The sequence below is a fragment of the Salmo salar genome, chromosome ssa07 (assembly GCF_905237065.1).
Source record: "Salmo salar chromosome ssa07, Ssal_v3.1, whole genome shotgun sequence".
NCBI classification, from domain to species: Eukaryota; Metazoa; Chordata; class Actinopteri; order Salmoniformes; family Salmonidae; genus Salmo; species Salmo salar.
In genome coordinates, this window is record NC_059448.1 from 24162289 (window position 1) to 24188781 (window position 26493).

General features: G+C 45.7%; 1 protein-coding gene across 1 annotated transcript; it reads left to right on the plus strand.

Annotated features, from left to right (window-relative positions):
• On the plus strand, window positions 1-19284 carry mmp14a (matrix metallopeptidase 14a (membrane-inserted)). Its single transcript, XM_014207021.2, has 11 exons — window positions 1-161; window positions 403-502; window positions 11396-11544; window positions 12015-12137; window positions 12451-12758; window positions 13495-13656; window positions 14233-14369; window positions 16072-16210; window positions 16399-16549; window positions 16733-16848; window positions 17343-19284. The coding sequence occupies exons 2-11, from the start codon at window positions 407-409 to the stop codon at window positions 17663-17665; spliced, it is 1704 nt and encodes a 567-aa protein (XP_014062496.1). The 5' UTR covers window positions 1-161; window positions 403-406; the 3' UTR covers window positions 17666-19284.
• Window positions 19285-26493: the final 7209 nt, after the last annotated feature.

The window sequence follows — 26493 nt, forward strand, 5'->3', positions numbered from 1 at the left end:
GACTAGCTAGCACAACCACGTCCACACGTCAGAGAGCGATGTCAAAATAGAGGGAAATAAAGAAAATAATTTGGGGGGACAAAAGAGAGAGGAACTATGAAGCGCTGAGATTGCAGCGATTTTTTCCACCAACATCTGGATTTGAGTTTTTGAACAGATTTGTAAGATTATATAAATATATTTTACATGTATTTAATGATTTTTGCTACCACAAAGGATTTGTTGTGTAGAACTTGAAGTGTGGCAAGAAAGTATCCATGAGGGCATATTAGTGGCATATTATTTTGGTTTTTAAAGATCATCCCGACGGATTATAATTGATAACGTGGAAAACCGTTAGAAGCAATCCCGTTGTGAGGTTCTCTATATCTCCTCTTTTTTTTGGGTAACTCGCACATATAGAGGAATGTTACCCCGGCTTGAGAAGGTGATCCAGCTCTTGACGCTGACGTGCGGACTGTTCTTTGGAGTTGTTTCAACGGAAAACGAAGTAAAAGCAGAGGTAAATCATTAAGACAACATGCAGAAACTCAAAAACTATTTAAGAACTATTTAAAAGTATAATAAGACAGACAATGCTTAAGGTTTATACTGGAAGGGTGGGAGTATATATCAACTACTATGTGTTATTGCCAATAGTGTCTAGTTTCTGTACCAGTCTTCATAATTGGCACTATTTTCTTTCTCTTGGTCTTTCATGATGGGGTGGCATGATCTTTAAATTGAGGGCAATTGAAAGGCAAGGTTAAAACCAGTGAACATTTCGGTAGAATCTGAAAAAGAGATGAAAATGCAAATAATAGCCAGAAAAATAACATGACTCTGATTTTGTGGTTTAAAAGAGAAAGAAGTGAGGAGGGGTAAAAGAGTTGGGGGAGTACAGAGTTGTGAAAATTCAAGTCAGCTGCTTTGTTCTAAGAAACTGGGGGCTGTGGTTGTGTGTGTGTGTGTGTGTGTGTGTGTGTGTGTGTGTGTGTGTGTATGTGTGTGGGCGGAGGGGGGGTAATGGTTTTCATCTGTACTGAGTTATGGTAGAGAGAGACTGGAGACTGTCTTCCCTGTGGCTCAGTTGGTAGCGCATGGTGTTTGCAACGCCAGCATGGTGTGTGCAACGCCAGGGTTGTGGGTTCGATTCCCACGGGGGACCAGTACAAAAAAAATATATCAAAAAAATATTTAAAAAATGCATGAAATGAAATGTATGCATTCACTACTGTAAGTCGCTCTGGACAAGAGCGTCTGCTGAATGACTAAAATGTAAATGGAGAGGAAGCTGTTCTCTCTTTTAGCAAACTGTACACGAAGACTGTCTGGCGCAACAGAGGCATCATACCCATTGGAACTGGTGGGACACTACTAAAGTATAGCCTACACAAACACTATATTGTGTCATGGTGTCCCTTCAAAATTATTAGGTGACATGATGCCTCTGAGTTGGGTTAATTCTAGATCTGTTCTTCAGGAATTCCAGATCTCTCTATCTACCCATCCCAGTGTGCTTTTAGATACATCCCAAACCATCAAGAATAACCAACATTAGCCATGACTGCAATAGCCAATGGCCAAGTCAAAGGTATCCAAAGGTGCTCATGCATTTCTCCTAGTCTTTTCAGTGCTGGCCCTCCCTGGTCTACACATAGAGGTTGTTCTTATTAAGAAAGACAGGATGCTTGGAAGAACTCAGGTCCTGACTCAGTGACCACAAACAGCTGGTGTCTGAGCCAGCCAGACATGGTGGACGTCCGAAATGGCACCCTATTCTTTATGCAGTCAGCCAGACATGGTGGACGTCCGAAATGGCACCCTATTCTTTATGCAGTCAGCCAGACATGGTGGACGTCCGAAATGGCACCCTATTCTTTATGCAGTCAGCCAGACATGGTCAACCACTGGTTGCACCGTCAGTCAGAAATGCCTGGGAGACTGTCCATTTATCAGGCCACAGTTTAGTGGACCAATCAATACAACATCTATAACCCTGTGATAATAGTGTAATAACTGCACACACAACACTGAGACAGTAATAACGCATGCACACTGTCACAATAAGACTGCAGATGTTGATGCTGGGTCCATGACAGATCTAGGCTCAGTTTACCCATTCCAAATCCTATCCATAATGCCACCCGAAGGCATATCAAATTTGCCCATGCTCCTACAGGAGTAGGCAGATTACCCAACCCCAAATCCCAAGGAATGCCATAAACAAGATGGAAAAATCTGACCCCGGAACAGCAGTTGAGGGAAACTTCTACCTACTCTGCCCATAGCAGCCAATGATGGAAGATGGGATTATCACTAATTAACGGTTTCTGGTTTACATCACCTGTGTGTAGTACAGTGTATGTAACGGCAATCTATGATGAATACGATGTCTGTTGTGTGGGAGGGATAAGAGAACAGAGCACGAGTGTGATGCATAGGCTAAATCATGGATAGGGTTGAGATGAGAGGATGGGATGTTGATTTTATGCTGACAAATTCTGATTTACGGTATGAAAGCACAGAACTAAGTAGGAGTAGAATTTTCGGACATTCCTTTTAGTGATTTAGTATTAATTCACTGCCCACGGAGTCCAACTTGATAGGCCAGGGAGGCTAAGCCTACAATTTAACTTAAAGCTGTGATGAGTGAGGAGAATGTCTTAGCAAATATTCACAGTCATGGGCCTCTCTTAAGATCGAGCTGCGCTTTTTGAAATGGGATTGTAACAAAAAGAGCTATACATCACAAAATATCTCTTTACTCTATATATGTACATTACTTTGTGCACATACTATAAATCCAAGAAAAAACCCTCCTTTTATTTAATTTGATTCACTTTTATTAACAAAAACACCTTGTCTCACTTTTATCAAATTGCTGGTTGGACTTTATCTTAGCCAATGGAAGTGGAAAGGAATGAAAATGAGACGATCCATTTCACAGATCTCCGCAACATATGTCTGAATCTGCAAGTCCTTGAAGTTTTTTACAAACACGATAACAGCAGACATCTGGAGGCAAGGTGACTAGCATGTCTCGGGATCACAGGGAACAGATCGTGCCAGGGGTCCATTCCCAAATGGGTTGGGCCCATATAAATATAAATACTAGAACGGGATACATTCTCAGACCACAGTAATTTGGGGCGGAAGGTAGCCTAGTGGTTAGAGTGTTGAGCCAGTAACCAAAAGGTTGCTAGATTGAATCCCCGAGCTGACAAGGTAAAAATTCTGCCCCTGAACAAGGCAGTTAACCCACTGTTCCTAGACAGTCATAGTAAATAAGAATTTGTTCTTAACAGACTTGCCTAGTTAAATAAAGGTTAAATACATTTATTTTTTTTATGGACAGTGTGGGTACCATAGAAATAGAATGAATAGTTCTATTTCTATGATCGGTATACTCAATATTGTTGCCGATCCACCCATCACAGAGCATTCACTTGAATGGGAATGTCTGCTCTATTGATTATATTTCTATGGTTAGCCTGGGTTGTTTTTGTATGGTTGAAGCACCCTGTTGGAAAAGTGCTGGCGCATGCTGTTCTACAAGTGCTCACTGTCACTTAAACATTTTCAGGCAGGAAAATATTCAGTTAATCTATCTGCCACAGGGAAAACAAACCAACCAATGGATGTCTATGGAGAGATGGTGTGTTTATCCATTCCCCTCAAGTGCTCTCCCGGCAGTTTTCATCCTAGAACCCATTATTTGTATAACAGTAGACATAGAATTTAGCCTTCCAGATGATTAAAGGATTTGCAACTTTCCCTTTCAAGACGATTCGATATGTATCTATATACACGGGCTCCAGTATGATACAGGAACAATATGTTTTAGTTTGAAGCGATTCGGTATGAATCGATGCGATGCGATGCATAAACTCAGTCATTTTCCATTCTAAATTATAATCTGCTGCTGATGGAGCTCATGAGCAGGGCCTCTCTGAGCAGGGCCTCTCTGAGCAGGGCCTCTCTGAGCTGGATCTGTCTGAGCTGACTTGTATGTGTGTGTGTGTGTGTGTGTATAGGCACCTGAGCCGAGCCATAACGTAAACTGGGAATCTACCACCCCCCCATCACCCACTAATTAATTTGTGCAGATTAAAAGCGTTAGAGCAATTAATGTATCAATATTTATCTTAAAAAAATAGCTATGACATAGCCAATGAATATATAGCACAACTTTGTGTAACCCCCGTCTCATAATCAAATGGTGTTTGGGAGTACCTGGTACCCCCCCAGGGGTACCTGCAATGCCGTCGGGGGTACGGCAAATCATTTATTTTTATGTTAAAAAAATTATTATTATTAAAAAAAAAATCTTCACATTTTCAAACAGTCCATTTATATTTTCCAATGGGACTATACATTTAGTTGAGTTTTTTTTCTCGCCTGAGTAGCCTCGTTTCACTGCCAAAAAGAAAATGAAACCGTCTAGTGTTCAACAAAATAACAACACAATGCCAAATACAGGTAGCGTAGACAAATAATTAACATCCAATCACATTAACCGTTACTCTCTCGCAGGAATTCCACTAACGGTCCATATGTAGCCAAACGTAGCTGCTGCTCATTCTGTTTGCTCGAAAATTGATAAATGGTTCAGTAAAGTAAGGCCCGCGTCCATAGAGACACATACCAGCTCTACTGGTAGTACTGCTACTACCAGCATTACTACACCTGCACCTGTAGACGACAAGTTGTTCTGCCTCCACGAGCACATCCAATGCTAGCATCAGTCATTCTACATTTGCTGTTAGCCCAGCTAGCATGGACACTGACAGTTGTGAATCTGATGCAGCCGAAGAGCTACTGCCCCCTTACTCAGGAAAGCACCGAACGACAGACAGAGACGTTGGACCATCGAAGAGGCGCAAATATGATGAGAACTACATTGATTTGGTGTTCACTTATGTTGGGAGTAGTGCCTTTCCTCAGCCACAGTGTGTTATATGTGCAAAAGTACTATCTCACAACTCAATGAAACCTTCACTCTTGCGCAGACATTTAGAAATGAAACATGCCAATTTGAAAAATAAGCCACAGGAGTTTTTCATCAAACACTGTTTCACGACTCATCAGTGACATGGCAGGAGATGTTTTGAGACAATTACTGCTTCGCATACAAGCCAGTGAATTCTATGTGTTACAGCTGGATGAGTCAACAGATGTGGCGGGCCTGGCACAGCTCCTGGTATATGTCTGTTAACGTTTATGTGGGGTCAATTAAGGAAGACATCCTCTTCTGCAATCCACTGGAAACCAGGACAACAGGAAAGGATATTTTTAAAGTACTGGACTGCTTTGTGACACCAAATGGACTTTGGTGGTCAAGATGTGTTGGTATCTGTACTGATGGCGCAAAAGCCATGACAGGGAGACAACGCACGTGCAAGCAGTTGCTCCCGATGCCACTTGGGTACACTGCAGCATCCACCGAGAGGCTCTTGCTGCCAAGGGAATTCCTGACAGCTTGAAAGACGTTTTGGATACTACAGTGAAAATAGTTAACTTTGTTAAAGCAAGGCCCCTGAACTCTCGTGTATTTTCTGCATTATGCAATGATATGGGCAGCGACCATGTAACGCTTTTACAACATACAGAAGGCTGGTTATCAAGGGGCAAAGTATTGGCACATTTCTTTGAATTGAGAGACGAGCTTGAAGTTTTCTTTACTGACCATAATTTTCACTTGTCTGACCGCTTGCAAGATGACGAGTTTCTCACACGACTGGCCTATCTGGGTGATGTTTTTTCTCGCCTGAATGAACAAGGACAACACACAGGTTTTTCCATCATTGTATTGTTTTTGTGTGCAAATTAACTCAAGTTTACAGACAATGTCAAATGTGATATAGAGAAGCAGCTAAGTGAGTTTGGTGTGCAGTTACGCAGGTACTTTCCCGAAACGGATGACACAAACAACTGGATTCGTTATCCCTTTCATGCCCTGCCTCCAGTCCACTTACCGATATCTGAACAAGAGAGCCTCATCGAAATTGCAGCAAGCGCTTATGTGAAAATTGAATTTAATCAGAATCCACTGCCAGATTTCTGGATTGGGCTGTGCTCAGAGTATCCTGCCTTGGCAAATCGCGCTGTTAAGACACTGATGCCCTTTGCAACCACGTACCTATGTGAGAGTGGACTCTCGGCCCTCACTAGCATGAAAACTAAATACAGGCACAGACTGTGTGGGGAAAAAGACTGAGACTCTCTCCAATACAACCCAACATTGCAGAGTTATGTGCATCTTTTCAAGCACACCCTTCTCATTAACCTGTGGTGAGTTATTCACAATTTTTGATGAACAGATAAGGTTTTATATGTAAGATGGCTAAATAATTATATTATTATATTATATTATTATTTGTGCCCTGGGCCTATAAGAGCTCTTTGTCAGTTTCCACGAGCCGGGTTGTGACAAAAACTCACACTCATTCTTATGTTTAATAAATGTATTGTATAGTGTGTGTGGCAGGCTTACAATGATGGCAAAAAACAACATTTGAGAGTGCGCTGACCCTGGTGCTAGAGGGGGTACACAGCTGGAGGTTGAATGTTTGAAGGGGTATGGGACAATAAGAAGTTTGGGAACCACAGGTTTAGACTGTTTGGAAGTTGATGGACTATCCTGCTTCGATCATGCGGTGCAGGTAGAAAAGTTTGACCATGCAGTGCAGGTAGAAAAGTTTGACCATGCAGTGTAGGTAGAAAAAGTTCGACCATGCAGTGCAGGTAGCATGCAGTGCAGGTAGTAAAAGTTCGACCATGCAGTGCAGGTAGAAAAAGTTTGACCATGCAGTGCAGGTAGCATGCAGTGCAGGTAGAAAAGTTCGACTATGCAGTGCAGGTAGAAAAAGTTTGACCATGCAGTGCAGGTAGAAAAAGTTTGACCATGCAGTGCAGGTAGAAAAAGTTTGACCATGCAGTGCAGGTAGAAAAGTTTGACCATGCAGTGCAGGTAGAAAAGTTTGACCATGCAGTGCAGGTACAAAAGTTCGACCATGCAGTGCAGGTAGAATGCAGTGCAGGTAGTAGTTGTTCGACTATGCAGTGCGGGTAGCAAAAGTTCGACCATGCAGTGCAGGTAGAAAAGTTCGACCATGCAGTGCAGGTAGAAAAAGTTTGACCATGCAGTGCAGGTATAAAAAGTTCGACCATGCAGTGCAGGTATAAAAAGTTCGACCATGCAGTGCAGGTATAAAAAGTTTGACCATGCAGTGCAGGTATAAAAAGTTCGACCATGCAGTGCAGGTATAAAAAGTTCGACCATACAGTGCAGGTAGAAAAGTTTGACCATGCAGTGCAGGTAGAAAAAGTTTGACCATGCAGTGCAGGTATAAAAAGTTCGACCATGCAGTGCAGGTATAAAAAGTTCGACCATACAGTGCAGGTAGAAAAGTTTGACCATGCAGTGCAGGTAGAAAAAGTTTGACCATGCAGTGCAGGTATAAAAAGTTTGACCATGCAGTGCAGGTAGAAAAAGTTTGACCATGCAGTGCAGGTAGAAAAAGTTTGACCATGCAGTGCAGGTAGAAAAAGTTTGACCATGCAGTGCAGGTATAAAAAGTTTGACCATGCAGTGCAGGTAGAAAAAGTTTGACCATGCAGTGCAGGTAGAAAAGTTCGACCATGCAGTGCAGGTAGAAAAAGTTCGACCATGCAGTGCAGGTAGAAAAAGTTTGACCATGCAGTGCAAGTATAAAAAGTTCGACCATGCAGTGCAGGTAGAAAAGTTCGACTATGCAGTGCAGGTAGCAAAAGTTCGACTATGCAGTGCAGGTAGAAAAAGTTCGACCATGCAGTGCAGGTAGAAGTGGTCGACTATGCATTGCAGGTAGAAAAAGTTTGACCATGCAGTGCAGGTAGCATGCAGTGCAGGTAGATAATGTTCGACCATGCAGTGCACGTAGAAAAAGTTTGACCATGCAGTGCAGTTAGCAAAAGTTCGACCATGCAGTGCAGGTAGAAGATGTTCGACTATGCAGTGCAGGTACTAAAAGTGATTTTCAGTCCTCGTAATGAAATGATCAACTTTACCCTGTATGTCTAAAAATGACCACATATACTGATTGTTTCAAGCAAAACTACCAAAACTATTGCCGATGGTGAACCTGAACAATCAAAATCAAATCTAATGTAAGCCCCGATCAGCATGTAGCAAACTGCGCACATCAAGCAGTTTGACTAGACTACTGATATTGCCTGCGTTCGTTTGGTATGCAAAGTGACTTGTAGATCAATGACTGTCAACATAATTACGTGCTTAGTTCAACCCTGAAGGAGAGGACGCAGTTGTCACAAAAGATGAGAGGTATTTTCGGAAGGTAGAAAGAATTGTAAACCGACGATTTGTAATGTTTGAATGGATTTTCTTACCGATGCATGATCGGATTGGGGCCCCCCGGATTTATGCACTCATATCTTAAACTATTTCATCAGGGACCGATGTGTATCGGTGAATCGTTACATCCCTATATGAACCCAGGTTAGGAAATTGAGGCTCATAAACTGAACTCATAGGCTTTGAAACAATATGCATAGGACACCTACGGTTTGGTTGGGTGTAATTGTGTAGACTGGAGCCATGTGCAAGCTAGCGTCCAGTGTTGACTCGGCCATTGTGGCCACTTGAGGGATAGGCCTAAGAGTAGCCAAGTGTATAATTATGTTGTAAATGGACGCTCCTTTAGCCTAGAACACAGGTATTCTACATTGTATTACGCGTGTATATACAGTAAAAGTACTTTAGTTAGCATTAGTTAGTTAGCATTAGCGTGTAGCGCTGGTTCAGGTTGAAATGGGTCAGAGATGTGGGACGCCACACTAGGAGGCCAGGGAGGCTAATGTGTCTCTCAGACTGAGCCGCTTACGACCAAACTCTGGTGTCTGTTTTTTCCGTTGGCACCGTCTGAAGGGGAACAACTGACTCAGTCTACTCCGTCTCCCTCAATATAAAATTAAACTTTAATACTCCTGTCCCCTATTTTCTGACCCTTTTCTTATTTAATTATTATATTTTTTTAAACATCTTTATCCCCCATTTCTTTCTCACTTTCCTTCATTGTCGTTCCATACGTCAATCCCAATTAACGTTTTATTTTCCTTTTCTCCGTTTTTTTCTTCTCTCTCGCTCTCTCTCTCTCTCTCTCAGCATCAGTGAACTATTAAAAAAGAGAGTCGGGGAAAAGATACCACTAATTCCACTGCCTAAAGAAAACCAGATCCACTATAAAAGACATGTGGACTGAGAGGGCTGACTGAGAGGGCTGAAGACAGCTCTTTTCAGTTTGCTTGAAACCCAAATATCTGCAGTATCTTTACGCTTGGCAGAATTGCTTCTTGCTAAATACGTTATGGTATATATTGGTAAGTTAGTCTAAAGGCCAGCTATTTAAACTTGCAGTAAGCATGGTCAAATTACCAACTGGGCTTGGGCCCATTGAACATCAGTTATCATATTAAAAACGGCAAACATTTGCCTCCACCTTATGGAAGGTTTTGTAGAATTGCAGGAAATTAGCAGAAAAACTGCAACAACAAAAAAGTTTCACATCCCTGGTAGTATACAGTACGTAGTATACAGTAGGTACTAGTACATTATCAGGCTACTTTATCCTCAGGGTGTCTAATACTTTCATGAGTGTCTGACCAATAGTGGCACCTGATCTGACTGTCATATCATATGATGTGATGACATTATTAGTCACAGCTGGAATCACTATCTGCTGGTTTAAATGAATGACAGATGTTACTAATGTTGGAACGGATCTATATTTGTCATCAATCTACTCATTATTTTATTTTGCAGGTTACACAGCCTGTCTTTGTTGAAATGCATTTCGTTAGAATGTATGAATCGCTGCAAATCGCGTAACTTATAGGGGCTTGCGTCTGTTTACTAAAATCGCAGTTACATGACCCTAGGCTATGACCACACACACATGGGTTTGTAGTTACCCCGAAACTGGCAAAAAGCGACGTAGAAGTCCTACTAAATAGAACCTTTGACTGGAACTACTGCTGGGCGTTCCAGAGGAGAGTTGCATGATGGGATAGCTGACGTTGTCAGAGGGGATGTGAGGCTTTGGGAGATAGAAAGAGAGAGCAGAGAGAGGAGAGGGGGCAAGAGCAGAAAGAGGAGAGAGCAGAGGGTGGGGGACAAGTGGGGGAGAGAGGAGACCAAGATAGAGGAGCGCGAGGAGCGAGAGAAGGAGAGGTAGACTGAGAGAGAAGGGGAGCGAGAGGAGAGAGAGTCTTCTCGGTGTGGGGGAAACTTTTCATCCTGACTGAGCTGAGAGTGTTTTCACAGAGCCAGACGCGTCACCGCAGTGGAGCCACAGCACACACTAGGAGCAGTCAGATAGAGAGATGGAGAGAGAGAGGGGGGGGGGAGAAAGATGGAGAGAGAGAGAGGGAGCTTGGAGGGAGTTAGATATACAGACATGAAGAGAGGTTGTTGGAGGTGGGGACCAGATGGATTGATACAGTGTGTAGGTCTTGCTGAAAGAGGGGGCTGGTTGCAGTACTGACGTGAGCGAAGGGAGAGTTTACCTCACTCTGCAGCCTATAATTGAACCTTGTTTTTCACCCTGTCTGCTGAGGCTGTGTGTGGTAATATCTCTGCCCAGGTACAAGCCAGCCATTTCCTCACTCTTACTCTCTTACACTCCTCTCTTTTTCCTCCCTCATTTAAATTCAACTCTTCTCTATATTAAAAAAGGCCTCTCATCTAAAACGACATGAGAGACATTCTAGGAAAAAGGAAGGCTGACTATATTCACCCAACTAACTATAAAATGTATGCTATTACATAGACACACATGGTTGGGGGTTTGAAGAGAAAAGGAGATAGAGAGAGAGATGGAATGAGTTAGAGAGAAGGTTGGGTTTTTTCTGGGATTACAGAAGAATTCTCTGTAATTTCACTGACTGAATTTGTGGAAAAGATTGAGACACTCACTGACTGCCTGTCTGTGCAGCGCACACAAACACACATAAACAAACTTGTCCATGATGTTTGATAACATGACATCGGACTAGAATGAATCATCACCATTAGGTTGATGTTTGTCTGAGTATCTCTCTCTCTCTCTCTCTCTCTCTCTCTCTCTCTCTCTCGTTCTTTCTTTTTCAATCTCCCTCTGTCACCCTCACACACGCACGTTCAGACAAGCACTGTAAGTAGGCAAACAGGCACACCCACAGATATTGACACACATGTACACACAAAACATTCTTTACAATGACATCCTGGGTCGGTTTCTGTGTTGTTTCTGGCTGATGGAAATGGTGGGAAAATCCAGAGAAAGAGAGAGAGGAATGAGGGGAGAGAGAGAGATGTGTGTGTGTATCTGTGTGTGCGTGTGTCCTTTCCTACCATTATCTCCTCTCTCCATCCCAGGTGTGGCTTCAGCAGTATGGCTACCTGCCCCCAGGGGACGTCCGAGCCCAGGCTATCCGCTCCCCCAAGTCCATCAATACGGCCATCACAGCCATGCAGAAGTTCTACGGCCTCACCGTCACCGGATCTATGGACACCAACACCCTACAGTGAGTCCTGAGTGACCAAGACAAAGTCAAAGAATGCAAATATTTAAGCATTATGCGCATAACTTATTGATAAAGATTCATGCTGTTGGCTGTTTTTAAAGTACCCGTGAGAATTGTATACAGAACACTTTAAGTGATGTCATTACCCCAAATGTGGTACTAAACCCATTTATAAGCTCTAATGATTTACTCAGATATTTGTTTGTTTGTTTTACCTTTATTTAACTAGGCAAGTCAGTTAAGAACAAATTCTTATTTTCAATGATGGCCTAGGAACAGTGGGTTAACTGCCTTGTTCAGGGGCAGAACGACAGATTTGCACCTTGTCAGCTCGGTGATTCGAACTTGCAACCTTTCAGTTACTAGCCCAACACTCTAACCACTAGGCTACCCTGCCGCCCCAAGATATAGACATTGTACAGTTTGTAACATGGTAAAGGTAGCAAACAGGTGTGTCTTGCTGTTGCCAGGGCGATGAAGCGGCCGCGTTGTGGCGTACCAGACAAGTTTGGATCTGAGCTGAAGAGCAACCTGAGGAGGAAGCGATACGCCGTACAGGGGCTGAAGTGGGACAAACAAGATGTCACTTTCAGGTAAGACTATACAGCTTTACTACTACAACACCGCTAATATATTCGCAGTGAGCTTTACATCCTCTTAAGTCTTTAAAGTTCACTTTTCACATATAAGAATTACACATACAGTATAAATAAAATATTTATCTCAAGTAACTTGTTAGATCTCCTACAATTCTTAAGGAATATTAATCAGTCAAAACGGAATCATATTGAGATTGCATCGAGCAAAGGTTGCACGAACACAACCAATACACATTTGAGAAGATATTATTATATATTTTATCTTTAAAACGTCAAATCTGCTATTTCCTTCCTTTCCCTCACCTAGCATACAGAACTACACCCCTAAGATTGGGGAACACGCCACATACGAGGCTATCCGCCGGGCGTTTAAGGTGTGGGAGGCCGCCATCCCTCTCCGTTTCCGTGAGATCCCTTACAGCCACATCAGGGACAAGGTCGACAAGTACGCTGACATCATGCTCTCGTTCTCCGAGGGTTTCCACGGCGACAGCACGCCGTTCGATGGCGAGGGCGGCTTCCTGGCCCACGCGTACTTCCCCGGGAACGGGATAGGGGGCGACACGCACTTTGACAATGCCGAACCCTGGACTACCGGCTACGTCGACCAAGGGGGTAAGAGACAAAGGAAATGGAGAGGAGGGGGGGAAGAGGAAAGTGAGGGGGAGGAAGAGGAAAGTGAGGGGGGGAAGAGGAAAGTGAGGGGGAGGAAGAGGAAAGTGAGGGGGGGAAGAGGAAAGTGAGGGGGAGGAAGAGGAAAGTGAGGGGGAGGAAGAGGGAGAAGGTGAGCAGGGGAGGCTGGTGGGAGGAGCTATAGGAGGATGGGCTCATTGTAACGGCTGGAACTGAACAGATGGAACGTGTCAAACACATGAAAACCACGTTTGACTGCGTTCCATTTATCCCATTCCAGCCATTACCATGAGCCCGTCCTCCTATAGCGCCTCCCACCAGCCTCCTCTGAAGGTGAGAGATTACCAGAAAGAGGAGTGAGAGCTGGAAGAGGGGCGAGACCAGTGGAGAGAGGAGATGAGAAGCGAAAGGGGGGGGGGAAGAGAAGAGGCGTAGACTTATACAGGAGGTACAGGGAGTGGGAGCGAGTGAAAATAGACGCCTGAGTGTTTTTCACTGGGTTGTCTGGAAGTCGGAATTCAGTCAGTCTGAATTACACAGTACTGTTAGGGCGCGTCTGTACTTTGTTTGGTAAACGTGCTACTTTTACTCTCTTTTCAAACTGTCTTTTCCCTCTTCCCACCTGCTTCTTCCTCCTCTCTCTCTACTCTCTCTCTACTCTCTCTCTCTACTCTCTCTCTCTACTCTCTCTCTCTACTCTCTCTCTCTACCTCTGTAGGTAATGATGTGTTCCTGGTGGCGGTCCATGAGTTGGGTCATGCCCTGGGTCTAGAACACTCCAACGACCCGTCTGCCATCATGGCTCCATTCTATCAGTGGATGGACACAGAGAACTTCCAGCTGCCTGATGACGATCGCCACGGCATCCAGGCAATCTATGGTAAACTCCTACACTCTTAGAAAGAGGGTTCCGAAAGGGTTCTTCAGCTGTCCCCATATGAGAACCCTTTTTTATTCCAGGTAGAATCCTTTTTGGTTCCTAGTATAACTATTTTGGGTTCCATGTAGAACCCTCTGTGGAAAGTGTTCTACATGGAACTCAAAAGGGTTCTACCTGGAACAAAAGGGTTCTAACTGGAACCAAAAAGGGTCAAAGGGTTCACCCAGGGGAACAGCCGAAGAACCCTTTTAGGTTCTAGATAGCACCTTTATTTCTAAGAGTGTAGTTTCATGGAATGTGGTAGCAATGTTCTTAGAAAGTTCTAGCAATGTTCTTAGAAAGTTCTAGCAATGTTCCTGGAATGTTATAGCAATGTTCCTGGAATGTTACAGCAATGTTTAATACAAACTGTCTCTCTATAATTATTCAGGAATGCTAAAAGGGCAGGAAGTTCTTATCTAGTTCACAGAAAGGACTTCACATTCATTTTGTCAACTCAGTTCTCACTCATTCTCTCTCAAGTCCACCTCTGGTTATCGTCTTTCCTCATTTTGTCTTGAATGTGTCCGACCCCAGGGTCGTCCGGAGCTCCCCCCCCTCCCCCCCGCCCCACCAGACCCTCCAAACCAGACCACCCCGGACACGGACCAGATGTCTGTGAGGGACACTTCGACACCATCGCCATCCTCAGGGGGGAGATGTTTGTCTTTAAGGTAAATATGGAACACATAAACTACTACATAGACTAACACATAACCACACTGAAACACATGGCACAGAAATACACACATATTGGCATATAGTGTATTCGGAAAGTATTCAGACCTCTTGAATTTTCCATATTTTCTTACGTTTTTTGTTCATTTTTTTCCTAATCAATCAAACACAACAGCCGATAACGACAAAGCGAAAACTGAAATATCACATTGACATAAGTATTCAGACCCTTTACTTTGTTGAACCACCTTTGGCAGCTATTACAGCCTCAAGTCTTCTTGGGTATGACGTTACAAGCTTCGCACACCTGTATTTGGGGAGTTTCTTCTCTGCAGATTCTCTCTGTCAGGTTGGATGGGGAGCATTGCTGCATAGCTATTTTCAGGTCTCTCCAGAGATCTGAAGTCCAGGTTCTGGCTGGGCCACTCAAGGACATTCAGAGACTTGTCCCGAAGCCACTCCTGCGTTGTCTTGGCTGTGTGCTTAGGGTCGTAGTCCTGTTGCAAGGTGAACCTTCGCCCCAGGCTGAGGTCCTGAGCGCTCTAGAGCAGATTTTCATTAACGATCTCTCTGTACTTTGCGCCGTTCATTTTTCCCTCGATCCTGACTAGTCTCCCAGTCCCTGCCGCTGAAAAACATCCCACAGCATGATGCTGCCACCACCATGCTTCACCGTAGGGATGATGCCAGGTTTCCTCCAGACGTGACGCTTGGCATTCAGGCCAAAGAGTTCAATCTTGGTTTCATCAGACCAGAGAATCTTGTTTCTCATGGTCTGAGAGTCTTTAGGTGCCTTATGGCAAACTCCAAGTGGGCTGTCATGTACCTTTTACTGAGGAGTTGCTTCCGTCTGGCCACTCTACCATAAAGGCCTGATTGGTGGAGTGCTGCAGAGATGGTTGTCCTTCTGGAAGGTTCTCCCATCTCCACAGAGGAACTTTGGAGCTCTGTCAGAGTGACCATTGGGTTCTTGGTCATCTCCCTGACCAAGGACCTTCTCCCCCAATTGCTCAGTTTGGTTGGGCGGCCAGCTCTAGGAAGTGTCTTGGTGGCTCCAAACTTCTTCCATTTAAGAATGATGGAGGCAACTCTGTTCTTATGGACCTTCAATACTGCAGAAATGTTTTGGTACCCTTCACCATTTCTGTGTCTCGACACAATCCTGTCTCGGAGCTCTGCGGACAATTCCTTCGACCTCATGGCTTGGTTTTTGGTCTGACATGCACTGTCAACTGTGGGACCTTATATAGACAGGTGTGTGCCTTTCCAAATCATGTCCAATCAATTGAATTTACCACAGGTGGACTCCAATCAAGTTATAGAAACATCTCAAGGATGGTCAATGGAAACAGGATGCACCTGAGCTCAATTTCGAGTCTCATAGCAAAGGGTCTGAATACTTATGTAAATAAGGTATTTCTGTTTTTATGCTAACATTTCGAAGAACCTTTTTTCGCTTTGTCATTATGGGGTATTGTGTGTAGATTGATGGGGCGAAAAAAATATTTCATCCATTTTAGAATAAGGCTGTAACGTAACAAAATGTGGGAAAAGTCAAGGGGTCGGAATACTTTACGAATGCACTGTAAATGCACTTACACCCACTGAGAAGGACTGAATGGCACATCAAGTCACTCAACTACCGAACCTATGTGTGTGTGTACTGTACTATGTAAACACTCTGTCTTTCTGGTGAAGGATAAGTGGCTGTGGCGTGTTCGGAACAACAAGGTGCTCCAGGGTTACCCCATGCCCATCGGTCACTTCTGGAAGGGACTGCCACCAAACATCAACGCCGCCTACGAGAGGAACGATGGAAAATTTGTATTTTTCAAGGGTAGGTTCACTTCAATTGGCAATGTCTTTTTCAGTTTTTCGCATGATGGTTTTGCGTTGTCATTGATAAGCCCATTCTAGTTACTGGTAGTCGCTCATTGTTTTGTTTGTATATCCTTTTCAGATCTGTGTGCTTATAGATTTTCTCTCCCCTCCTCCTTCCCTCCCTCTCCCTCTTCCTCCCTCCAGGTGAAAAGTACTGGGTGTTCACAGAGTCCAGTATGGAGCAGGGTTACCCTAAGACTCTGAAGGAGCTGGGCACAGGGCTGCCCAAAGATAAGCTGGACGCTGCCCTCTTCTACACCCCCACAGGACAGACATACTACTTCAGAGGGACCAAGTGAGTCTTGTCTTTCATCCTTCATTCCTTTCTTAATTTCATTTTTCCCCCCCCCCGTGTACCTTTCTATCTGAAAAAGCAGATTCATCCGCTGTCCGTCCCTCTCGTCTTCTTTCTTCCTCTCTTTTGGTTGTTTTTCTCTCTCCCTTCCCTCTCCGTAACCTGCCTCTCTCTGTCTGTCAGGTATTACCGTTTCAATGAAGAGTCCCAGACTGTGGACAGAGACTACCCCAAACCCATCAACACATGGCAGGGTGTCCCCGACAACATTAAGGCTGCCATCATGAGCGAAGAAGGATGTAAGTGTGTCAAGGCGGGCATGTTAAAGAGGATGTGCTTTAGAGTGCCATTGAGCATTATATAAATCGAAAAGGATAAAAATGACAGTTCTTTTGTGATATTAGAGGAGGCTATCATAGACCACAGCAACACACTGCAATTTCTGAAGGCAATCATAATTAAGCAATAACGGCCCGAGGGGGTGTGGTATATGGCCAATATACCACGGCTAAGGGCTGTTCTTATGCACAACGCAACGCGGAGTGTCTGGACACAGCCGTGGTATATTGCCGTGGTATATTGGCCAATAATCACAAGCCCCCGAGGTGCCTTATTGCTATTATAAACTGGTTACCCACGTAATTACAGGGTTTTTTTTTCGTACCCATGGTATACAGTATGATATGCCACGGCTGTCAGCCAATCAGCATTCAGGGCTCAAACCACCCCGTTTCTAATTAGATTTATATCGGACCTTTCGTCCTCCCTCTCTCTTTTCGAACATTCTCCCCAGCCTACACCTACTTCTACAAAGCCAACAAGTACTGGAAGTTCAACAACCAGCACATGAGGGTGGAGTCGGGCTACCCCAAGTCGGTGCTCAGCGAATGGATGGGCTGCGCGGGGGAGGAGCCGAAGAAGCGGGACGGCGAGGAGGAAGTGACCATCATCGAGGTGGAGGAGGGAGAAGGCGGAGCCACGGCAGCGGCCGTGGCGATCCCTCTCCTCCTATTGGTCTGCGTGGTCCTCACTCTGGGAGCCCTGCTGTTCTTCAGGAAGTACGGGACGCCACGACGTCTCCTCTACTGCCAGAGATCTCTACTGGACAAGGTGTAGAGACGAACTGAACGAATGAAGAAGGCAGAGGGACAGAAAGAGAGAGAGCGACTGAATGAATTGAAAGATTGAAAGAAATAGGGGTTTGGGAGGGTAAGGGTGAGGATGAGGGTGAGTAAAGTAGGCTGAAAGGAGTTGGGGTTTTAAAAGAGAAGGGGTAATGGAAGGGCTGTTGGACATGGGGGTTGGTTGGTTGGTTGGTTTGTATACGCCCCAGAAGACGAGAAAGAGGGAGGGGGACAGGGAGGAGGGAGGAGAGAGAGTCAATCAGGAAAGACAAATGTATGTTATCTATTTACATGTACAGCTCTGCGAGTTTGAAATTAGGAACAGACCCCTACACAAAACACAGAGGAAGGGAATTATTAGATGATGATCGTGATCAACGCTCCGTGTGGTCGACACCCCATCTGCAATAAATCTACTATCACGTCTCCATGTGTCCCTCCCTCCATTCTATCTTTTCTCATTCTTCCTCTCCTAAAATCTCCATCCCATCTAGTTGACGACTCCAGCTGAACTGCTGTCTGAATGACATTTGAAACCTTTACACAGCTACTTTGCGCTTTCATTTTTGGGTTCGCTCTAATGATGAAATCCAGGGCCGAACACAAACAAACGAACAGCTCTCTCACCCTTTTCTCCTACCACGTGAGAGAAGATACTTACCCCAGTCTCTCACTGTGCTCAAGCTAGCACCATGGTCTTATAGTTGTGGTTGTATAGCGAGGAGCATGCTATGGGCACTGCCCTCGCCGCTAATGAGATGATAGAAGGGTAGATGTGAAGGTGTTGTATATTGTACACCCCTCCTGCCTTGAGTCATAGTGAGAAAGGCTAAGGTCTTGTCATAGAGGGTCAAAGACTGTTTGTATCCTAAAAAAAAGGAGCTTCCCCACCCAGTTTACAAATGTATCTGAAATCGCACAGGCCCTTGGTACAGAGCCTGGTCTCAGTAAGCAGTCAAAGTTGGATGGAATTAAAGTAGCCATTTTGGCTCAACAATAAAGCCAGTGGCTCAACAATAAAGCCAGTTTCAATATTACTCCATGGAAAGGCAGTGAAGTTTCATTACATGTCACCCATTCCAAATACTAATGTATTATCGTGTTTGTTATGTTTTTGTTACTATCATTGTTATAAATGTTGTTGTTATTATTATGACTATGGTTATTATTATTATTGTTGTTGTTCTCCAGGTGTAGTCGTACAGTAAATGGTGTTTGTTGTTTTTGTACATTGTCATTTCGAGTCCTGCTGGACAGAGACAATAACGTGACAAAGATCATTAAAATGGCTCCCAAATTTCACATTTGAGTGGTGGACTTGGGCGACTTTGAAAGCGTTTCCTTTTTTTGAAACACTACTTTTCCCATTGCTTGGTTGGCATATAAGAACAATCAAACAAAACTATTTATAAGCAATTCTGATGATGCTTAATGTTTTTAAGTATTACACAAATTGAAAAATGAAGTAGAATTGTTTTAGTAATAACAATGATAACGGTAATGATATTGATAATGATAATGATATCAATAAAAAAGGGAATTAGATTGTTTTGCCTGTTTCACCTTTTTGCATTTCATGAGTTAAAATTAAAGAAAAAATATTTTCTAAAATGAGTCATGCCTTACTTTTTGGTAGCGATTTTCTGTTATTGTAACACACAAACACACACACCGGGGAAGAGAATGGTCTTCGGACTGACTAACAAATAGCAGCCTGGCCTCACCACTATTCAAACAGGACTAGGAATGCTGAGCAAACAACAGAATGAAGAGCGGCTTCTCTGGTTCTGTGCATTCCAACTTGTTGTTAACCAGCTATTGTTTACAGCTCACCAGGGGTCATGGGTGGAGTGGAGGAGAGGACAGCCTAGTTGAAGCTGGGAGGTTGTTTTGGACTTGGCCAGAGAGCCATGAGCCCAGGGAAATGAGAAATGGAAAAAGTGATGGAATGATCACGTTTTTCTGAGTGCAGTGTTCCAACTGAGTTCTGTTAACTACATCTGGAATTCTTAAAACATCAGCGCCTCCAGCCCCAACCAAGAGAAAGAGAGAGAGAGAGAGAGAAAGAAAGAAAGAAAGAAAGAAAGAAAGAGTGTGTTAAATTAAGAGTGAGGTGTCCAGTAAAGCTGAAATTATTTTATAGGTTTCAGAAAAAAAATCCTAAGAAACAGCCTTAACTTACTGCCACTCCTCCTCCTTCCCCCTCTATCTCACCCCGATTTCTAATTCACTCCCCCCTCTCTCTCACCCGCTGTTCTATTTATGAGGTTTCTAACAGAAACCACTGCCCCACTCACCACAAGAATCTCTGCTCTGTTTTCCCTCTCGTCACATCCCTACCCCTCACATCTCCTCTCGCCACATCCCCTCTCCTTACATCTCCTCTCCTCACATCCCTACCCCTCACATCTCTCGCCACATCCCCTCTCCTTACATCTCTCCTCACATCCCTACACCTCACATCTCCTCTCGTCACATCCCCTCTCCTTACATCTCTTCTCCTCACATCCCTACCCCTCACATCTCCTCTCGCCACATCCCCTCTCCTTACATCTCCTCTCCTCACATCCCTACCCCTCACATCTCCTCTCGTCACATCCCCTCTCCTTACATCTCCTCTCCTCACATCCCTACCCCTCACATCTCTTCTCCTCACATCCCCTCTCCTCACATCCCTACTCCTCATATCTCTTCTTCTCTCCTCACATCCCTACTCCTCATATCCCCTCTCCTCACATCTCCTCTCGTCACATCTCTTCTCCTCTCCTCACATCCCCTCTCCTCACATCCCCTCTTCTCTCTACTCCCATTCCCCATCTCCTCTCCTCCCATTCCCCATCCCGCTCCTCTCCTCCCATTCCCACATTCCCTCTTCTCTCAATCCCCCATCCCCTCTCCTCCCATTCCCTCTCCTCCCATTCCCCATCCCCTCTCCTCCCATTCCCCATCCCCTCTCCCCTCCTCCCATTCCCCCATCCCTCTCCTCCCATTCCCCTTCATCCCCTCTCCTCCCATTCCCCCATCCCCTCTCCTCCCATTCCCCTTCATCCCCTCTCCTCCCATTCCCCCATCCCCTCTCCTCCCATTCCCCCATCCCCTCTCCTCCCATTCCCCCATCCCCTCCTCCCATTCCCTCATCCCCTCTTCTCTCATTCCCCTTATCCTCTCTCCTCCCATTCCCCCATCCCCTCTCCTCCCATTCCCCCATCCCCTCCTCCCATTCCCTCATCCCCTCTTCTCTCATTCCCCTTATCCTCTCTCCTCCCATTCCCCCATCCCCTCTCCTCCCATTTCCCCATCCACTCACCTCTCCTCTCATTCCCCATCCCCTCTCCTCCTATTCCCATTCCCCATCTCCTCTCCTCTCCTCCCATTCCCCCATCCCCTCTCCTCCCATTTCCCCATCCCCTCTCCTCCCATTTCCCCATCCACTCACCTCTCCTCTCATTCCCCATCCCCTCACCTCTCCTCTCATTCCCCATCTCCTCTCCTCTCCTCCCATTCCCCCATCCCTCTCCTCCCATTCCCCCATCCCCTCTCCTCCCATTCCCCTTCATCCCCTCTCCTCCCATTCCCCCATCCCCCCCTCCCATTCCCTCATCCCCTCTTCTCTCATTCCCCTTATCCTCTCTTCTCCCATTCCCCCATCCCCTCTCCTCCCATTTCCCCATCCACTCACCTCTCCTCTCATTCCCCATCCCCTCTCCTCCTATTCCCATTCCCCATCTCCTCTCCTCTCCTCCCATTCCCCCATCCCCTCTCCTCCCATTTCCCCATCCCCTCTCCTCCCATTTCCCCATCCACTCACCTCTCCTCTCATTCCCCATCCCCTCACCTCTCCTCTCATTCCCCATCTCCTCTCCTCTCCTCCCATTCCCCCATCCCTCTCCTCCCATTCCCCCATCCCCTCTCCTCCCATTTCCCCATCCCCTCTCCTCCCATTCCCCCACCCCTCTCCTCCCATCCCCTCATCGCCTCGCCTCCCATTCCCCCATCCCCTCCTCCCATTCCCCTATCCCCCCTTCTCCCATTCACCCATCCCCTCCTCCCATTCCCTCATCCCCTCTTCTCTCATTCCCTCATCCTCTCTTCTCCAAATCCCCTATCCCCTCTCCTCCCATTCCCCCATCCCCTCTCCTCCAATTCCCCTATCCCCTCTCCTCCCATTCCCCTATCCCCTCTCCTCCCATTCCCCCATCCCCTCTCCTCCCATTTCCCCCTCCACTCACCTCTCCTCTCATTCCCCATCCCCTCACCTCTCCTCTCATTCCCCCTCTCCTCTCCTCCCATTCCCCATCCCCTCTCCTCTCCTCTATTCCCCCACCCCACCGCTCTCCTCCCATTCCCCTCCATCCCCTCTCCTCCCATTTCCCCCTCCACTCACCTCTCCTCTCATTCCCCCTCTCCTCTCCTCCCATTCCCCCATCCCCGCTCCTCCGATTCCCCCATCCCCTCCTCCCATTCCCTCATCCCCTCTTCTCTCATTCCCCTTATCCTCTCTTCTCCCATTCCCCCATCCCCTCTCCTCCCATTTCCCCATCCCCTCTCCTCCCATTTCCCCATCCACTCACCTCTCCTCTCATTCCCCATCCCATCTCCTCCTATTCCCATTCCCCATCTCCTCTCCTCTCCTCCCATTCCCCCATCCCCTCTCCTCCCATTTCCCCATCCACTCACCTCTCCTCTCATTCCCCATCTCCTCTCCTCCCATTCCCCTATCCCCTCTCCTCCCATTCCCCCACCCCTCTCCTCCCATTCCCCTCCATCCCCTCTCCTCCCATCCCCTCATCGCCTCGCCTCCCATTCCCCCATCCCCTCCTCCCATTCCCCTATCCCCCCTTCTCCCATTCACCCATCCCCTCCTCTCATTCCCCCATCCCTCTCCTCCCATTCCCCTCCATCCCTTCTCCTCCCATTCCCCATCCCCTCTCCTCCCATTCCCCTATCCCCTCTCCTCCCATTCCCCATCCCCTCTCCTCCCATTTCCCCCTCCACTCACCTCTCCTCTCATTCCCCCTCTCCTCTCCTCCCATTCCCCCATCCCCGCTCCTCCGATTCCCCCATCCCCTCTTCTCCCATTCACCCATCCCCTCACCTCTTCTCTCATTCCCCATCCTCTCTTCTCTCATTCCCTCATTCCCTCTTCTCTCATTCCCCCATCTCCTCTCCTCACATCCTTCAACTGTTTATGTTCCATCTTGTGGATTGGAGTCTCCATTAAACACTTGTTCATAACTTTCTCAAGCTTTAATTTGTGGATCTTCTTTCAGTCCATTCTGTCTCTCTCTCTCCCTCTTTCGTGCCACATCTGTTCCTTTCCTCGCCCACGTTCTCTGTCCCCTCTCCACGTCGCCTGGTATTTCCATTTGTCTCAGGCTCCAAATAATCTCTCCCAGCATGCAGTATTACAACCATTTATCTTCTCGGACTCATTTCCCTTCCGACACTCCATCTACATCCTTAACATTCACAGAGGATGGATGGATGGGAGAAGGGGGAGAAAGTATGATAAACAGATGGACCATAGACAGATAGAAATAGGGCTAAGAAAGGTGGGAGACCAAATTAGGAATATCTAGAAATGGGAGATCACACACGCATGCGTACACACATACACACACACGCGCAGGCACGAAAGCATGCCCACATGGTGACATAAACTTGTGTTACAGAGAAATAGAGCAGGCAGCCATGTTAGTGAGCGTGTTTGGGCCCAGTCAGTCTAGATGGCCATCCAGGCTCACAATGTTCAAGGTTCAGCTCTCCTAAACTAGCCAGCCAGCCAGGTAGTGGGCTGGCCAGCAGCTTGAAATTTAACCTGAGCGTGTTTGGGTAACCTACATTGAGGCGCACTCGAAACTATCGGTCTCACTCACCGACTCACACACATACAGACACAAGTTTGGACGAACACAAGCACACACACACAAACACTGCCGTAGAAGTTTGTGTTACAGAAAGAAAGAGCGACAATAAAATTCCTTTGCAATCTGAGTCAAGTACCAGAGTGTATGTTTATTCCATGGAAACCCAACCTTTCCAGTATAACAAACAGCCCTATCAAGTTGGCCTACAAGTACAACACTGAAAGACTGAGATTGCTTGAGGTTTGAACTTATGTTGAGTTACATGAAATCAGACCTAACACAGCAGTTAGACACTGGTTAGGATGTGACACCCTAAGCAGGACTTGCTGAATCAGTTCCCCCACAAAACCCCAACACCCTCCCAAACTCTGCCCAGGCCCAGTCATATCTGCCAGGAAATCTCCCTGCTTCGTCTCGGGCCTGTGGGCCTAGGGCTGCAAGTAACCTTTTGGCTGAATCTAAAACACTACCCCACCACATCAGAGGGATGAGAACCCTTCTGACCTTCTTATCCTTCTTGCTTCTTTCGCTTTATCTATCGTTTCGTCTCTACCTCTGTGTGTGCTGCTGTTTGCTACAGCAGACTGACCTCACCCACTGTCCCCCCTCCACTCCCCCCCTCGGTGACTTCTGCACAATAAGCAACATCTGGTTCTCATTTCTAAAAACCAAAACAACATGAGGGGGCGGGTGGAAGAGGAGGGGGAGCAAGAGAAAGGAGAGAGATGAGTGGAGAAGAGAGGAGAGAGAGATCCTGGCTGTTTCACACATAATTCTCAGTTTTTCCAAAGGAGACGTTAAATTGGGTGAAATGTGTGGAACACTGAAATTGGGTGTGAGAAGTAAAACGTTCCTTCCAAGCCATTGTTCAAATGCTTTACAATTCTCACTTGGGAGAGAAAAGTGAGAGAATCAGTCTGAGAGACTTTGTATTCAGGTTCAAAATACTTTGTTCTTCTTACACATTAGATGTCCTCCGTTAAAAATGCTCATTGTTCATGGTATAGAATTAGAATGGCTTGATTATAATTCTATGGTTCACCCAGTGACACAACAAATAGCCACACCTAACAGTCAACACTCAAGTGGAGCTGAGCAGTCCTTGGTCCAGCCCCATGGAAAAGAAAGGAGGGGAAAATAAAGCTTAATCTCCATAGAAAAGAATCTGCAACTCAGCGGCTAGTATGCCTTAATTACAGTGGTACTTTGCTGAGATCGGCAAGAAGACCTGAGAGAGAGAGAGAGAGAGACAGGGCAAGGGAGAGAGCGCCTAAGAGAGAGAGAGGGAGAGAAAGAAAGAAAGAAAGAAAGAAAGAAAGAAAGAAAGAAAGAAAGAAAGAAAGAAAGAAAGAAAGAAAGAAAGAAAGAAAGAAAGAAAGAAAGAAAGAAAGGGAAAGAGCGCCTGAGAGAGAGAAAGAGCGAGCAAGAGAGTGCAAGAGAGGGCAAGAGAGGGCAAGAGAGGGCAAGAGAGGGCAAGAGAGGGCAAGAGAGCCTGAGCAAGAGAGAAGGCAGGAGAGAGGGAGAGAATGGGAGAGAGGAAAGAATGAGAGAGGAGAGGTAGAGAGAAAGGTTGAGAGACACTGAACACTTGGTAACCTTACCTCACTTTCTAAACACATACTGTTGGTTAGTCAAGGTCGCTCTAAAATTACAGCCGATGTTACAAATACAAAGTATGCTTAAATATAACGTGGGCAGTCTAATACTTTATCCCTTTAGAACACACACACACACACACACACACACACACACACACACACACACACACACACACACACACACACACACACACACACACACGCCCATAAGCAGAAAGAGCAAGAAAACATCTGACCGCGCATCACTTAGCCTAGTTTCTAGTCTCCTGTATAAGAGGGGCATTGGTCGGACATTAAATGGGAAACTTTTGCAACAGAGTGGCTGACACACACACACACACACACACACACACACACACACACACACACACACACACACACACACACACACACACACACACACACACACACACACACACACACACACAGGAGAGTAGCTGACACAGTGAGATGCCTGTGGGATCACTTCAGAGATGGTAAATCTGCCGTTCCTATAGGAACAGTCTCTTAGTTAATCATCTTTCCAGACAACAGGCAGTCAGCAGCGTGGGACACACACTCTGTCCCATAACACACTTTCTCCTGTGTCTACGTGTGTGTGTGTGTGTGTGTGTGTGTGTGTGTGTGTGTGTGTGTGTGTGTGTGTGTGTGTGTGTGTGTGTGTGTGTAACACACAGGAATGCAAAGTTCTTTAATTGCAGCCTTACACAGCACTTCATTAGCAGACTGATTCACACCCACATACACAATGGAACGTTTATATAACACAGTGAAGTCACAAGGGGGCAGTGTAAAGTTACCTGCAGCAGTAATACCACATATACATATAGCTTAAGCACATTGCAACAGATTGGCTTATAAGACAAAGGTGTCCCTAAAACATTGCATCTACTTAAGCAGAGCTTCTGCTCATAGCCTATATGTGTGCAGATAACACACACACACAATTTAACTTTTCTGTTTGACAAACCCTCCCACTCTTCACCAGACCACACAGCACTCCCTCTAGAGCCATACTGGAGACAAAATGGCGGCGAAACCTGGCTATTGACCTAAACTGGTGAAATACTGCATTCTAGTGGGGGAAGGATGACATTGAGGGACTGAAATACAGTTGAAGTCGGAAGTTTACATTCACTTAGGTTGGAGTCATTAAAACTCGTTTTTCAACCACTCCACAAATTTCTTGTTAACAAACTATAGTTTTGGCAAGTCGGTTAGGACATCTACTTTGTGCATGACACAAGTAATTTTTCCAACAATTGTTTACAGACAGATTATTTGACTTATAATTCACTGTATCACAATTCCAGTGGGTCAGAAGTTTACATAAACTAAGTTGACTGTGCCTTTAA

What these genes read in the sequence shown, in the direction of transcription:
- mmp14a (XM_014207021.2), top strand. Translation starts at nt 407, where the DNA reads ATGTTACCCCGGCTTGAGAAGGTGATCCAGCTCTTGACGCTGACGTGC. An exon ending in AAAACGAAGTAAAAGCAGAG is followed by an intron (nt 503 to 11,395) that starts GTAAATCATTAA and finishes TCTCCATCCCAG; the next exon opens with GTGTGGCTTCAGCAGTATGG. An exon ending in CATCATGAGCGAAGAAGGAT is followed by an intron (nt 16,849 to 17,342) that starts GTAAGTGTGTCA and finishes CATTCTCCCCAG; the next exon opens with CCTACACCTACTTCTACAAA.